Here is a 17,022-nt window from a genome sequence, read left to right as displayed (position 1 = left end):
AGATTGGAGGCAGCACCCCAAGAGAAAATCCTTCCTTCAGCAGCACTGCGGTATAGTCAGCTGACCATCAAATTAACAACATTCACTACTTTGCTTTCTCTAATCCACCTCTTACTGCTCTCCTCAGCAAATATGTTCTCCATGGCTCTGAGGAAGGATGACATTTCAGCAACAAAAGTGATTTTTTTTTTTTTTAATCCATCTCTCTGTCTATCATAGTGTAGGTTTCAGTTTAGCAGCAATAATTTACTCCCTTATTGTAAACATAACACCTAAATGTAAGCAACATTTACATAGTAAGGGGCCCTTTTACTAAGGTGCGATACAAGGTGGCCTGCGATAGGTTTCCCTGCACACTGTGGCTACTCAGCACAGCTGTAAAATGGATGATTTTTCACATCTTCAATTAATTATAATGTACTAATTTCCCAATTAGCGAGTAGCCATTAGTGCAGGAGCACTCACTGGGTTCCTGGGCTAACCATGCAACAATCAGTTGATGTGCAGTAATGTAGCTGTGTTAACCAATTAGCACTGGGTACTCCACCCTCCTAATATGCTCCTGGTGTGCATAGATGCCAAAACTACTGTGGCATGCCTCAGCAGTGGCAAGAACCAAAAAAGCAAACAAGATGCTTGGAATTATTAGGAAAGGGATGGTAAATAAGACAGAAAATACTATAATCAAAGAAGAGCAACCAAAATGCTAAAGGGGATGGAGCTCCGCTCCTATGAGGAAAGGCTAAAGAGCTAAGGAGGAAATATTTTTTGCACTTAACAAATAGTTAAGCTCTGGAACTCTTTGCTGGAGGATGTGCTAATGGCAATTAGTGTATCTGGTTTTAAAAAAGGTTTAAAGTTCCTGGAGGAAAAGTTCTTAGTCTGTTATTGAGACAGACATGAGGAAGCCACTGCTTGCCCTGGAATTGACAGCATGGAATGTTGCTACTATTTGGGTTTCTGGTAGGTACTTGTGATCTGGCTTGGCCACTGTTAGAAACAGGATACTGGGCTGGATGGACCATTGGTCTGACTCAGTATGGCTATTCTTATGCTCTTATAAATTTTCCCGCACAGTAAGCATGCATTAGTATTTACCACCGCTTAGCTTAAAGAACCTCTAAGATTATAGAATACAAGCACTTATGCATGGGAATGTAACATTCAGACATGTAAGTGCTATGCATGCTCTCAGAAGTACTCTATAATGTGAGTGTGCAAGTTGCATACGGGTAGGTTTAGTAAATGGCTTTCAACTTTTTGCACTGAAAAAATCAGCATGGGGCACTGTTATATAAAGGGAATGTTCCATTTATAGAATGGAGAACTCACATCTAACTTTGGGCACAGGAGTCATGCCTGCTGAAACCTGGGCATGGATCCCAAGAATTCTGTAATACCATGCATGTCTTTAGGGAATGCCCCAATCCACCCATGCCCCTCCCATGGTCATGCCCCTTCTGAGTTGTGCACCATAAAATGTGTGCTGTGGCTCTGTATAGAATTGTGCTTAGGAAGATGCATGCACAAATCCATAAAGATGCCAAGTAATACCAATAATTGATTGTTAGCATCCAAATATTGGTGCTAATTGGCTCGTAAGCCAATTTAGTGGCATGTGTAACTCAGGATCGCATGCAACTTTGGGCTAAATTTGGACACCCTTTGTAGAATGCAGGGGAAAGCATTTACAGAGGAGGTGCATGGGCCAGGCATAGGCATCTCACAATTTTACACGTGTGGATTATAGAATTCTGTCATTTATGCGCTGAAGTACTACATTTAGGTGCATTCATTTATGCCTTCTATTGACATAAGTCGGTGAACTTAAATTTTGGTGTGTAAATGCCAACTTATGCTAGTATTTAATAATGAAATCTTAATGAAATCTGGGCACCCAAATGCCATTGTGGAATTCATGCTCAGCACTCTGTATTTTGGCACCTACATTTTGTCGCATTTTATAAAATTGCTCCTTTTGCAAATATAATTAGTTTTTCCAGGGCCAGCACCAGAGCAGTAAGCATGGTGGAGTGGGGGTGGGCACACGCCGATCCATTTTGTTTGACGAAAATGGATGTGCGGCAAAATGAAAATTGGCGTACATCCATTTTGAGTCTGAGACCTTACTGCCAGCCATTGACCTAGCGGTAAAGAATCTGGGAGGTAAGCGCACCAAATGCCACTTGGTGCGCATCCATTACGCGCACCAGAAATGAAAAATATTTTTCAGACGTGAGTAGTGGACGCGCGCCAAAATTGAAATTACTGCAGTTCGGTGTGCCTAGGTGCCTACGCAGCATAGTAAAAGGGCCCCTTACTAATTTGCATGGGTTCTTAGATGATTCTAAGATATCTTATATTAAAACCCTTTAGTGTCCAATGTTCCCATCAATCTGATCCCATATGGCTTATAACGGGAACACTGGAAACTAAAGGGTTAAATTAACTTGCTTAATATTTTCTCTTTATATATAAATCTCTATTTTCCATCTGTTTTCATTCCTAATGGAACTTAAGAATCATAATTATCTTATGTTTATTACTGTGATCCTAAAAAAATCTGCATACTAGAGTGCATAATATTTTCCTGATAGGAATTGTTTTTAACAGAGAGAGAGATTTGTGATTAGGCTATGTTAGACTATGGAAAGGCACAAAAGAAAGTTGATGAGCAAGCCCCTTTATAGCTCTCTTCCCCATTTTGTTTCATTAAGTAATCAAGAGATATTCTGAGGCTCTCAAAGCAGGATGAGAGCGCAAATAACACGCATGCCTCCAAAGTGCCGGTTGAGAGGGAGCGTAGAAGGGTAATCATTAAGACATGCCAGAATGCAAAATGGAGCACAAAAAGATTTAGCGGGCACAAATGTTTGCAGAACTCTGAATAGAAACTTGATGCTAATCTACCAGCTATTTATTATGCAAGGGGCAAAGAAACCCATAATTGTGATTTCAGTCTGTCAGCTCTCTTTCAACAACAAAAAGAATCAGGCATTTTGATGAGGTTCTCTGCTGGCTGGAAGCAGAGCTTGGAATCTGCTGTCAAGAATGTTTACAAGAAAAACAGAACATAAGCACATTCCAATGAGTAGAATAAAACAATCAGAATCACTCAAACAGCTAAAGCACATCTGTGAGGTTTTTTTTTCCTGTCATTCTCAGATGTCTCTTCTAACTGCACAGGTCTACCTCTTTATTTAAATTATACTAAGCACTTGGCAAGTGAAAACAACTGGGTCTTTCAACAGAAGACACTAAGCGGGTATGTCTACTAAAGGGTTCTAAGAAATGGGCTTAGTACATGCTAATGCAGGACTTTCCCATGCACTAAGCACATTTCTAGTGCGCTCAGGATATATGGCATTTTCAGTGAAAACTGAAAAAATTAACAAGGGAGCACTTACCTCCTGTTTAGGAGGCACTAAAGGCTCACACATTAAGCTAATGTTAACCAGATAGAGTGTGCTAATGACTTGTGTCTGGTTAACGCTTCCCTGTCCATTCCCAGCCCGTGCCATACGCCCAGCAAAAAATAAATCAGAATACATAATTAATGTGCACTTAGCATGTGCTGAATTGTTACCTATCATAAAAAGCTTTAACTCATCTTGTGGTAAGCATTTTCCTGCACACTAAGGGCCAGATTCTACATATGTTGCCTAAAAAATCAGCGCCGGAGGAAAACACGCTTAGGTGCGGTATACAAAATACATCTAAATTTGTCCAAGTTACTAATATTTAGGCACAGCCAATTATATCAATGAAAAGCTGGTGTAAATGGCCACACCTAACTTTAGATGCGGAGCAGGTTATTCTGTAACACTGCATGTAACTATTTGGAAAGCCCTTGATCCACCCATGCTCCTCCCCTAGCCATACCCCCTTTGGGGATCCGATGGTAGAATTTACACAGACTACGTTATAGAATGTAAATTCTAATTATTGCCAATTAATGCTGATAATTGCTCATTACCATCTAATTATTGGTGCTGATTGGCTTGTTAATCAATTGAGTTGCACGCACAAATCAGAATATGCCCAGATTTGCATGCAGAATTGTAGTTGCACTATATAGACTATATAGGGCTTAACACTCTTTAGACATTCCCCTAAACCATAAGTACATAAGTACTTAAGTATTGCCATACTGGGAAAGACCAAAGGTCCATCAAGCCCAGCATCCTGTTTCCAACAGTGGCCAATCCAGGTCACAAATACCCAACAAGATCCCCAAAATGTACAAAACATTTTAAACTGCTTATCCCACAAATAGTGGATTAATGGTCTATGGACTTTTTCTTTAGGAAGCCGTCCAAACCTTTTTTAAACTCCACTAAGCTAACCGCCTTTAACTCATTCTCTGGCAACGAATTCCAGAGTTTAATTACACGTTGAGTGAAGAAATATTTTCTCTGATTCATTTTAAATTTACTACATTGTAGCTTCATCGCATGCCCCCTAGTCCTAGTATTTTTGGAAAGCGTGAACAGATGCTTCACATCTACCCGTTCAACTCCACTCATTATTTTATAGACCTCTATCATATCTCCCCTCAGCCGCCTTTTCTCCAAGCTGAAGAGCCCTAGCTGCTTTAGCCTTTCCTCATAGGGAAGTCGTCCCATCCCCTAGTCCTAGTATTTTTGGAAAGCGTGAACAGATGCTTCACATCTACCCGTTCAACTCTACTCATTATTTTATAGACCTCTATCATATCTCCCCTCAGCCGCCTTTTCTCCAAGCTGAAGAGCCCTAGCCGCTTTTAGCCTATCCTCATAGGGAAGTCGTCCCATCCCCTTTATCATTTTCGTCGCCCTTCTCTGCATCTTTTCTAATTCCATTATATCTTTTTTGAGATGTGGTTACCAGAAATGAACCCAATATTCGAGTTGCGGTCGCACCATGGAGTGATACAAAGGCATTATAACATCCTCATTTTTGTTTTTCATTCGTTTCCTAATAATACCTAACATTCTATTTGCTTTCTTAGCTGCAGCAGCACACTGAGCAGAAGGTTTCAACGTATCATCAACGACACCTAGATCCCTTTCTTGGTCCGTGACTCCTAATGTGGAACCTTGCATGACGTAGCTATAATTCGGGTTCCTCTTTCCCACATGCATCACTTTGCACTTGCTCACATTAAACGTCATCTGCTATTTAGACGCCCAGTCTCCCAGTCTCGTAAGGTCCGCTTGTAATTTTTCACAATCCTCCCGCGATTTAATGACTTTGAAAAACTTTGTGTCATTTTGAACATAATCTTATAAAGTCATTCCCATGCATATATGGCCACATGTCTGTATAAGGGCATAAAAGTACGAACCATAACATTGTGTCGAGTACTTTGCCAGAGCAGAGTTTGGATGGAATTTGCATATATGTAAATTATAAAATACCTTAGGGCCTCTTTTATCAAGCTGCGCTAGCGCTTCCCATGTGGCAATGTTGATGAAGAAGCACATTCAAAGTGAATGAGCTTTGTTGGCATTACCGCATCGGGAATCGCGAGTACGGCTTCATAAAAGAGGCCCTTCATCTATGCATATAACTGTGTAAAATATGTGCATTCATTTATACCAGCTTGTAAACAGATGTAAACTATTGCTGACATTCAAGGCTATATTATCTGCTACATAAACTAGTATTTTATAAAGATAAGTAGGTGGATACATTGATTGACTTTTAAACTATAACAAGTATTTGATCATGAAAAACACATCATAACATTAATATACAAAAAAAGGAAATTAACCTTCTGCATAGTCCATAAATTGAGAGAAACCAAGAAGAAAACCCTGAAGCCAGGTATTTTATGAGGGGTGGGGGTGGGGTGAAAACTACAAACAACATAACAACAATATTATTTATATTCCGCCATTTTCCTTGTGGTTCAATGCAGATAACATCAATAAGAAGCTGGACATAACCAGGAAAAAAAAAAAACATCATCTTACAATGTTTACACACAATAGCTCCATGACCCCAAGCTAGCCCATGGTATGAGACATCACAGATAGCTCTAATCTCTTTGCAACAAGCAAAAATTTAAGTTGCTCAAGATAATAAAAAGCATAATCACCACATATTTAAAGGAAAACCTAGTTTAAAGGAAAACCTACTCCTAAGGTACCTGTTGTTTCAAATCAAAACTTTCTCTTACCTTCCTGTGCAGCTTTAAATCAGAAAACATTTAAACTTTATAACCCATGAACAAAACAAATCAGCTGCAAAAAAAAATAAAATAATAAAAAACAACTTTTATACATGATCCTGATCTTGTACAAAAACAAAACTAACTATAAGGGTACTATGGCCAAGTACTTTGGAATAAGAATGTTCCAAAAATCTTGTAAGGTGCAAGCTATCCTCAGAAAGTTCTCCAGCAGCAGGAGGAAGACTTTTTCTGTACAATTTGAGTCCAGATTCTAAAGTTTTCCCAGGAATATATTAGGCCTTGGAGAAAGGAAGCAGATTCCCTAAGAATCTGAAGAACTTTCTCCATATATTTCTTTAAAATGTCAACCAGAGACAGTGCAATGTGTTTTGGAAAGTTAAGGAGCCACAAATGTGGGAAACACATTGTATTTTCCTTTCTTCTATGCATCAGCTTCTTATCCTTTATTAAAGTCAATAGAACCTTTCTATAGATCAGCCATCTGACCTATTTTTTTCCAGCCTCTCCTGGGAACATTTAAACCAGCAGCCATCTCAGAGACATAGGCTATCACTACCATATTAGTCAAAATACTTATAGATTTATGCAGATCTGTAAGTGCTTCCCATTGCAAAGTGACAGTGATGACCTAAGGCTTTACTAAGGGGGAAAATCACAACCAAAGACTATGGAACCATTCCTTCAGCTTTCACAAAAGCCCAAGAGGGTAACATGCTATTCCCTGCTCTCCTCCTTTCAATTAAACCAGTAGTACTCACAACTGCTCCTTATTCAAGCAATGACAGGTTCGTAGTCCTTGATGTTACTGCAGACACATCTTTCAACCGTATCTCACCCTGAGTGCTCTCCCCAACAGTGAAGACACCTACATCTGGTACACCTTGTAGCAGCTCATCCAGAGCTGTAAATGCTAACAGAAGCTGAGGCGAGCAGATTGGACTTAGCATAACATTAGCATCCTGAGGGACCACCACTTCTATTGGCCCTGAAGTGGATTCCAGCAAAGTTCCCAATGATTGGATAAGTAGCTCCTGGATCATTGCTAGTCAATAAGGGGAGTGAATCTGAGACTCAGAGAGAAAGTCCCATGTCTTCTCCATATACTTTCTTATAGAATGAAGATTGGTGAGCGGGCATAGAGCACAATTTACCCCTTCCTCCCTTCAGGCTGCCATCTTGGTGTCTCTGACCGTACAGGTCTTTTCGAGTGGCTACATATTCCTTATAAAATAGCAGCTATGTAGGGGCCTCCTCATGGTGCCCTGTTATAAACATAGTAACATAGTAGATGACGGCAGAAAAAGACCTGCACGGTCCATCCAGTCTGCCCAAGAAGATAAATTCATATGTGCTGCTTTTTTATTTGTACTGTCCTCTTCAGGGCACAGACCGTATAAGTCTGTCCAGCCCTATCCCTGCCTCCCACCAACCCCGCCTCCCACCACCAGCTCTGGCACAGACCGTATAAGTCTGCCCAGCACTATCCCTGCCTCCCACCACCGGCTCTGGCACAGACCGTATAAGTCTGCCCAGCACTATCCCCGCCGCCCAACCACCAGCCCCGGCACAGACCGTATAAGTCTGCCCAGCACTAGTCCTGCCTCCCAACCACCAGCCCCGGCACAGACCGTATAAGTCTGCCCAGCACTAGCCCCACCTCCCAACCACCAGCTCTGCCACCCATTCTAGGTTAAGCTCCTGAGGATCCCTTCCTTCTGCACAGGATTCCTTTATGTTTATCCCACGCATTTTTGAATTCCGTTATCGTTTTCATCTCCACCACCTCCCGCGGGAGGGTATTCCAAGCATCCACCACCCTCTCCGTGAAAAAATACTTCCTGACATTCTCTTTGCCCGATATATAACTGGACGGGTTGGATGGGTCAATTGTTCTTTTTCTTCCATCATCTATGGTTACTGTGTTAACCTCCACATTTCAGAATAGTTATGAGAAGCGAGATGGAATTGAGAGAAATAAATACAAAAACATCTATATATCTTCCACTATGCCACTATAGAAGTCAATAACCAGGGGAGCTACAACCCATCCACCATTTATTTATTGATTGATTGATGACATTTATATCCCACATTTTTCCAACAACCTGAGTCCAATGTGGCTAACAATACAATGAATCATGACTTAACGTACACATAGCAAAGATATTACATGCCTACTAGAAAAGAAATAGAAGAACAGCAATATAAGAATCAAGAAAAGAGCCAGAAGGACAAAGAACAAGCATAGATATCTAGATTAGAAAATCAGGAACTGCATCCAGAAATCTGGTAAAGAGAAAGGTATTTTAACATTTTATGATATAACATGTAGTCACACTGACGTTGAATAGATTTCAGCAAGGAGTTCCAATACTTGGTAGATAAGTAAAAAAGTTGGTAGTTCAATTATCTACCAACTGCTAAGGGTCAAAAAATTCCTGCAATGTGATTGCTCACTGATGGACCGATATTCAGCCCGTGGCAGTCAGCATTTTTCTTATAAAGCTGCAAACTGAGGACAGAATTAGGTCCAGATATTCAGTGGTGGGCTATGTCTGGCCATCGGCACTAAATATCTGGGCCTAACTGAGATAGTTGTGGTTGCCAGAGCTTTTGTCGGTACTGGCTGATATTCAGTCAGGGCCTGAATGAGATAATTATGCAGGTTTTGACTGGACATTGTTTGGGACTTTTATTAAAAAAATTTAGAATTTCTCTTATCCCCCTCTCAACTCCCCCCCCCCCCCCATGATGATGTCTATAGGCCCCCTCAACTACTTCCTAAAGTGTCCATAGCTCCCTTTCACCCCCCCCCCCCGATGTGGTCTATAGCCACCTCTCACAACCCCCTCATAGGTCCACACCCACTACCTACCACTTAGGATAGGTCCCCTTGGGCCTGCCTGACATCCCTCGTGGTCCAGTGGGCTAATGGGGGCAGGACAAAGCCCATTTCTGTCCCTGATGGCTGTCTTCACAAAATGACTGCCATGACTTCTAGAGGCAGCCTCCCAGGATTACCAAAGTACCACGAGGCAGCTCAGGGGGGAGGGGGCCTATGGACCTTATTAAGGGGATGGGAGAGGGGCTCAAAGGGAAATTTGGATTTTTTTTTAAATTCGGGTCATGCCCAATATTCAGTGCCAGGGCCTGCATAGCTAATTGACCAAATTTAGGACCAAAGTTAGGACTGCTATTTATGTGGTTCAGTTTGGTCATTTAGCTATGCAGATGCTGGCACTGACTACTGCCAGCACCCGCATAACTGCCATTTCTTCCCCAACACCATCCCTGTACTGCTCCTGACCTGCCCACTTTTAACATGGGTGGTCAGTGCTGTTATTCAGCAGCACTGGCCAGTGCTGCTAAATAGCAGGAATTAGGCAGCCGTAGGTGATTTAAGCGGGCATAAACCACTCCTGCCAGCTTAAATCACTTTGTGAATATCAGGCAGAGAGAGTTCACTTCCATACCCAGCAAAACAGTACGAGTGTTATACTTCAGCAACCTCTTATCCTGCAAAAATTACGTCTGTCCTGTGTGCTGACTCCACCTTCCATCTCTTCTCAATTCTTCCTCATCTGAAATACACGAGATAGGCCTACCCTACACCTATTAAGTCAGTTTAATTTTTAAAGATTATGCATTGTCACTTGACCTTCATTTTTAAGCTCTCTTTTTCTGTCTCAACCACAGAAGCATGTTCCTCATTACCAACAGTTGGAGAAGCTTACCACTTACAGCCTAGCTTTGGATTTGCTGAGAAATATTGCTCTAAGTTATAAACTCAGCGAAGATGTAGGAGCTGACAGCACTCAACAACATCACCTCAATCCCCCAGTCTCTAACAATCAGTAAATGTTATTTTATACTAGAGAAAAAGGCCCTTTTCTGTTAGAAATGAAATGGGCGCTAGCAAGGTAATCTCATTTTGTCATGAATGTTTTTAAGGAAGGAAAATCTTGCAGTGCATGTCCAGAGGATACATGTGTGAATAACTTGTGCAGAAATTAAGTTTATGAAAAATCAAAAATTACCCAATGTGGTCGCCAATTCTGGGATCTGGATGTTTTTCAGCGCGGTCATACAACCCACTCCGTATTATTGTGTTTCTCATAATGACACTGAATTTTGGAATCAATTAATTTTGTCGATATTATTTGAGTATATGTAAATATAATGGTTTTCCCCAAAATCTAATGGAGGTTTTGAAATTCTGCCTTTTGCTTTATTTTTTATCTCTACATCTATCATTCTTGTGTGTCTTATTGCAGCTTTTAGTAGTACAGATGTACCGAATATTTGTATTCAAACTGATTTGGCCCCAAAAACATTTATTCATACTTGGCCAAATAGCGATTTAAATTTGAATACAAATAATCTGGGGCTCTACTGTGCACACTCTGCCACCCGCTGCACCTCACGATGCCACTCCTAGGGACTTGGAAGCATTGTAGGCAGCAGAGCCAGCACCCGCAGTGATGTCAGCATCAGTCCCACTGTCAGACTGGGCATAGGAGTTGAGAGCCAGCCCTTGCAGTCACGGCAGCAGCAGTCTGTCTGATTAGGCACTGGAGTTGAGAGCCAGCCCCCACAGTGAGGGCAGCAGCCATATCTCGTCTACATTGAACAGAGAATGATAGGGAGACAGAGCCCATGGGGATAGAGACAACTGAGGGGGTGGGGGGTCAGCATTGCTGGGGGGGGTTGGTGTTTCAGTGAGTGGGAAGGCAGGTATTTGCGCCGAGTGTGATCGTGTTGTGGACCTTGAGATATGAAGTTTTCAATGCTAAAAAAGGCAGGCGGGCAACTTTGAGAAGAAGGCGGCCAGCGCAGGTCAATATCAGTTGGAGGAGAGGTAGAGAGGGAGGCCGCTGGCGGATGACTTTGAGAAGAGGGCGGGCAGTGCAGTTCGTGACGGGCTATCACTGTGAGGAGACGGAGAGAGGGAGGGGCGCCTGGTGCTTGAGACGCTTCGCGGTTTCCCTGGCAACACGGTGACGTCACCGGAAGGCTTCAGACATTACGAACCGAGAGCTGCAGAACGTTGAAGGTGCAAATTATTATAGTAGATATTCTATGCTAAGCTTACCCTGTTAGAGTCAATTCTTGTCCTGGAGGTGAAGATGGGAGGAGGCATACTGAAAGCTTGAGGGACCAGGTATTCCTCAGCATCCATCATATCTTGCAAGTCCTCCTCATCAAGCAGATTCTGGAAAAACTTGCTGTCATTTGGACTGGGTAGCTTCATGCGATCATCACCCTGTATGTGTCATAGGTGGCAAAACAGAACATAAAAAGCATTATATTTTTTGTGCCATAAACAAAAATAAATTTAGACACATCACATTATAGAATATGGGCAGACATTTGTGCATGCAAATTCTAATTGTCAATTAGTATCAATAAATGCTTGTTAATTGGCAATTATCAGCACTGATTAGTTTGTTAACTAATTAAGTTGCATGCACAAATACAGAATATGACTGTATTTGCACACACAACTTTAGTCATACTATATAGAATCTGGGGAAAAGGGCCTGATTCTATATTTGAAACCAAAAAATTGGTGCGGATGGAAAATGCGCTAAAGCTAGGTGTCATTTACAGAATATGCATAGTGCCTTCCATAAAATTTAGGCGCAGCCATTTACACCAATGAAAAACTGGTGTAAATGCCCATGCCTAATTTTATGCACAGAACGAGTTATTCTCTAACACTGCACATAAATTTTAGGAATGCCCATGATCTGCCCATGCTCCTCCCATTTCCACATCCACTTTTGAGATCCGCATGGTAGAATTTATGTGGACTGCTTTATAGAATATGCTTAGTGGAAGTTCCTCAGTGGAAGAGATGACCCTTAAAAGCAGAAGTATGTGGGAAGGTACCAAGTAAGGGATCACTGAACTTATTTCCATTAGTGCTGATAATTGCTTATTAACATCCAGTTATCTGTGCTGATTGATTTGTTAACCAATTGAGTTCTGCGCGCAAATCAGAATACACCCAGATTTGCATGTGCAACTCCAGTCGCACTATATAGAATTTGCAGGAAAGGGCTTTGAGGTCCTTTTATTAAGCTGTGGTAAACATGTTCGGGTATCCTGCATTAATTTTGGCATCAGTACACGCTTCCCACACATTAAAAAATAAATTATTTTTTAGCTCTGGGACGGGCTGGGAGCAGAGAATAGGCGTATTCTTCACTAATCGTTTAGTGCAGCTACATCACTGCATGCCAACCGATTAGCATGTGGTTAGCGCATGAGCCCTTACTGCTTATAAAATAAGTGGTGGTAGGGGCTCACACACCAGTGGCCACATGCCAATGGGAAAATTAGCACATGGCCATTAATTCAAAAAATAGAAAAATTGGCAATTTACCTTGGCGGGGAAAAATGGCCTTATCACGTGGGAATGACCTGCACAAACACATGCTTTTTACTGCAGTTTGGTAAAAGGGCACCTTTGAATGCTGCAGGAGTAAGAACTTCAGCTCAGTTACTGTAGTTATTTTCCAATGGGTCCCTGCTTTGCAAAGTTTCTATGGTGGAGGCAACAAATTAAAGGTGACAAATCCTGGTTCAGAGACTTGCTCCAGGGAGACCTTGATATCTAGTGGGCAAGTCTCTGAATCATTGGGTCTCAAACTAGCAACAAAAAGGATTTCCCTCTTAAGCCCTTCTCCTCTCTTTCCCCCCAAATCCCTCCCATGTTTCACCCCAAATCCCTAATTCACCTCAAATGTGCAGGTCAGGAAGGGGCAGGAGCGATCTCCAATTGGGCCTGCCCTAGTGCCATCATGTAGCAAAATGGTGTGCCTGACCCATGGAAATAAGTTCAATGATTCCTTACTTGGTACCTTCCCACATACTGGTATTGCCATACATGCCAAGACTTCTGCTTTCAAGGGTCATCTCTTGCACTTTCACTGAGGGACTACAAACTCCCACTCAACATCTCTGTTATGCTATGGCTGCCTCCTCCTCCATTGGCTACAGAAGACACATTAATAAGATGTCATCTCCAGTAGTTGGGAAGTAACATTGATGCCAGGCAGACTACTATGGACTGTGACCCAAAAACAGCAAGGACAAATCAAGAACAAGTATGAGTATAGAAGTGTAAATCAGAGGGGTAGGGAAAGACACCTTAAGGTTGATAGCAAGTAAAATGTTGTCAGTTTGCAACATTGTTGTGCAGCTCTTGCTGTCCTTTTGGGCAGACTGGATAGATCATATGGGTTTTTATCTGCTGTCATTTATTATGTTACCGTGTTATTATGTTACTAGCTCCTATTGCCACGGAACCAGTCTCATGAGAAAAGCTACAAGACTGGTACCATGGAAGGAGGAGTTGACATCTGTTAACACATCTCCTGCTGCCAACAGAGAGGGAGGTGGTATGCTGTGCCACAGAGAACTGAACAATAAGAAGGATGATGGAGAGCAGTACCACTAATCAAACAGGAGAAAGGAGAGCTTCGAGTGAGTGGGCGCGAAAATGAAGGCAAGAGCATCAGGTGGGTTAGGGTGAGAATAAGGGAACGACCACCTAGTGAGCTTGGACAAGAATGGGAAAGATGGTGGCCAGCCTCGAGTAGGAGCAAGTCTCTAGTGAAGGGAGGGTGGAAGAAAGAGAAGGAGGGAACATAAAAATGGAAGGAAGAGCCTCTAGATCAGTGGTTCTCAACATGGTACTGGAGACACCCCAGCCAGTCAGGTTTTCAGGATACTCACAATGAATATTCATGAGAGAGATCTGCATGCAGTACCTTAACTACATGCAAATCTCTCTCATGAATATTCATTGTTGATATCTGAAAACCTGACTGGCTGGGGTGGCTCCAGGACCAGGTTTGGGAACCACTGATCTAGAGGCTTTTCCTTCCATTTTTATGTTTCCTCCTCCTCTTTCTTCCACCCTCCCTTCACTAGATCATCACGTTTTGAGGATTCATCTTCAGTTAAGAAAACTCAATTGTATGAAAAGTGTATAACTCAAGTGTATAAAAAATATATGATGGAAGAACAAAATTATCTACGGTGAAGCACCGGGATACATGACAGACTTGATCGACCTACCAACCAGAAACACATCCGAATCAACACGAACGTACCTAAATCTACACTACCCAAGCTGCAAAGGATTCAAATACAAATCAACTTACGCATCCAGTTTTTTCTACATCAGCACAAAACTGTGGAACGCACTACCAAAAGCCTTGAAAACTACGTACGACCACTTACATTTCAGAAAATCAATAAAAACTCACCTGTTTAAAAAGGCATACCCTACCAATCCAACATAAATGCCTGATCTCTGCAACACAACAATATTAAAGTTCGTAATAGACATTACACGTCTCTTCCGTTGCACGATTCCTTTATGTGGTCCTACCACATGAACCTTATCCTACCACAACACCACCTTGTATTTGTTTACTCCAGAGTCTGCAAACACCTCTCCAGCACTATGTAAACCACATTGAGCCTACAAATAGGTCAGAAAATGTGGGATACAAATGTAACAAATAAATAATGGCTACCCCAGATTACTAACATTGTCGAATTAATCGAAACCAGAGCTGTTGATTGTTGGTTAACTTCACTAGAAAATGCTATGAATACAATTAAATTTTAGGGCCCTGTTTACTAAGCCGTATTGTAGGCGCATTAGCGTCTTTAATGTGTGTTAAACATGCATGTGCGTTAACCATGTACGCACCTACAATATGGTGTATAGGCGCCTACATGGTTAATGCGTGCTTTTTGTAAGTGTGTTAAAAACTGTAACGCACCTTAGTAAACAAGGTCCTAAAGGCTCCTTTTACAAATTGGCACTACCGATTAGCGTGCGCTGAATGGGAAGAAGCTCATGGGAATTGAAAGGGCTTCTTCACATTCAGCGCACTGCTAATTGTTAATGCCACTTTGTAAAAGGAGCCCACAATCTATTGTTATAACATCAAAACAACACGTTATGATATATTTTAGATGTAAAATTAGGAAACAAGAACTAAGAAAGAAAGAAAGAAAGAATGTGGAGAAAAACACCAGATGTGTTTTCACAGTCTGATTACTATTATTAATGTCTGAAAATTTATCACGAAAAAAATTTTGGATGCAGAAAAGCAAGCTTTTAATTAAAGACCAATTGAAAATGAGTTTTTTTTTAGTTCAAACGTTTTTAATTATCAAGCATTATTTTAAATAGTGAAAACTTACTAATAAGAAGAAACCATATGATTACTCCTTTCAGTTGAAAAATCAAGATTTTGCATTAGCTTTTCAATCAATGACTTAAATTGCATACCAGGATTGTTAGTGCAGATGTAAATCAAAGGTTTAAAACATCACCTTTAAATTTAACTGAGTGGAATTGAATAAAATAAATGTTTACTCCTGTATTATTGAGAAGATTATAGCTAGTTTGAATAATTCCTCTAGTTTTCTGAATGTATGTCCAACACCTGCGTTCATTCTCATGAGGTAAAAAAAGAAATTGCAGAATCAGTTTCTCATATTGTTAATAAGTCTTTGTTTTCTGGAATAGTACCAGATTTGTTACAGAAAGCTAGTATTCATCCAATATTGAAGAACAATAGTTTGAATAGAGATGATCCTACTAATTATAGACATGTCAAAAATACTTGAGAGAGTTCTTTATAATCAATTGCAAGATTTTGTGACTACTGAGAACTTTTAAGATAAGCTACAGTTTGGATTTCAGCTACATCACAATATTGAGACACTTTTACTTGCTAATCATGAGATACTTTGCAGTTTTGATTATAGTACTTCTTACATACTTGTTATTCTTGATATTTCACCAGCGTTTGATACAATTGATCATAATATTCTAATTCAAAGACTAGCATCTTTAGGAAAAGAAAGTACAGTAACAAACTTATTTACATAATTTTTGATTGATCATATCAACAGGTTTTTGTACATGGTGGCATGTCTTCCTGGATACTGTTATCTACAAGAACTTCTCAGGGCTCTTCTCTATTGATGCTGCTATTTAATATTATTAGCAGATCTAGGATTATCATATAAGATCTATGCTAAAGACATTCAAGTTGTTGTTCCAATTGGAACAGCGGTAAATCCGATCTTAGACCTATTAGGATTGTATCTCTGTTCTGTTGAGAGGTAGATGTTGTCAAATAAGCTCTGTTTAAAATACGGAAAAATGAAATTAAAGGCCCCTTTTACCAAGCTTTGGCAAAAGGGGGCTGGCACTGGCATGGGCACATGTTTTAACACAGGTGCCAAGGCCCCATTTTACTACAGATGGTATAAAGGAAGTTTCACTTTCCAACAGGAAATGGCCGGGCAGCAAGTAAAACACTTGCTACGTGGCCATTTCGGAAGAAGCCCTTAACGCCACCCATTGAGGTGGCAGTAAGGGCTCCCGCATTAACCCAGCAGTAACCGGGCAGTGCATGGCACTGTCTGATTACCGCCGGGGCTACAAAGATAAATACATTTTTTTAGCAACGGAAATGACGGTGTGCTAGGGGTGGGAAGTACCACTGGACTGCTGTGGTAGCCCAGCAGTACTTCCTGTATAACGAGCAGGAAGCCTGCGTTGGGCTTACTACCACTTAGTAAAAGGAGCCCTAAGTTTTTATTGGGATTTACTGATTATTTTACCTCTGGAAACAACTATTATTAATAATAATGATTGCATAACTATTGCAAAGTCATTACAAAACTTAGGAATTATGATTGGCTCATGGTTATCTTTGAAGAATGAAATTTCTATGACAGTTAAAAAATAGTGTTTTACAAGCTTTTGATGTTACAAAAGTTAAAACTTTATCTGAATTTTA

At 40.9% G+C, this 17,022-nt stretch overlaps 1 protein-coding gene across 1 annotated transcript in view; it reads right to left on the bottom strand.

The window, feature by feature from the left end:
- ERBB4 (erb-b2 receptor tyrosine kinase 4) overlaps positions 1-17,022 on the bottom strand; it is a 1,861,028-nt gene that overhangs the window by 42,775 nt on the left and 1,801,231 nt on the right. The window contains exon 25 of the mRNA XM_030209189.1: positions 11,271-11,441. Coding sequence (XP_030065049.1) covers positions 11,271-11,441 — 171 coding nt within the window. The remainder of the gene's footprint in view (positions 1-11,270; positions 11,442-17,022) is intronic.

Source organism: Microcaecilia unicolor, chromosome 7 (genome assembly GCF_901765095.1).
Source record: "Microcaecilia unicolor chromosome 7, aMicUni1.1, whole genome shotgun sequence".
NCBI classification, from domain to species: domain Eukaryota; kingdom Metazoa; phylum Chordata; class Amphibia; order Gymnophiona; family Siphonopidae; genus Microcaecilia; species Microcaecilia unicolor.
Note: the sequence above shows the minus strand (reverse complement) of the source record. Positions and strands in the feature narration are given on the sequence as shown.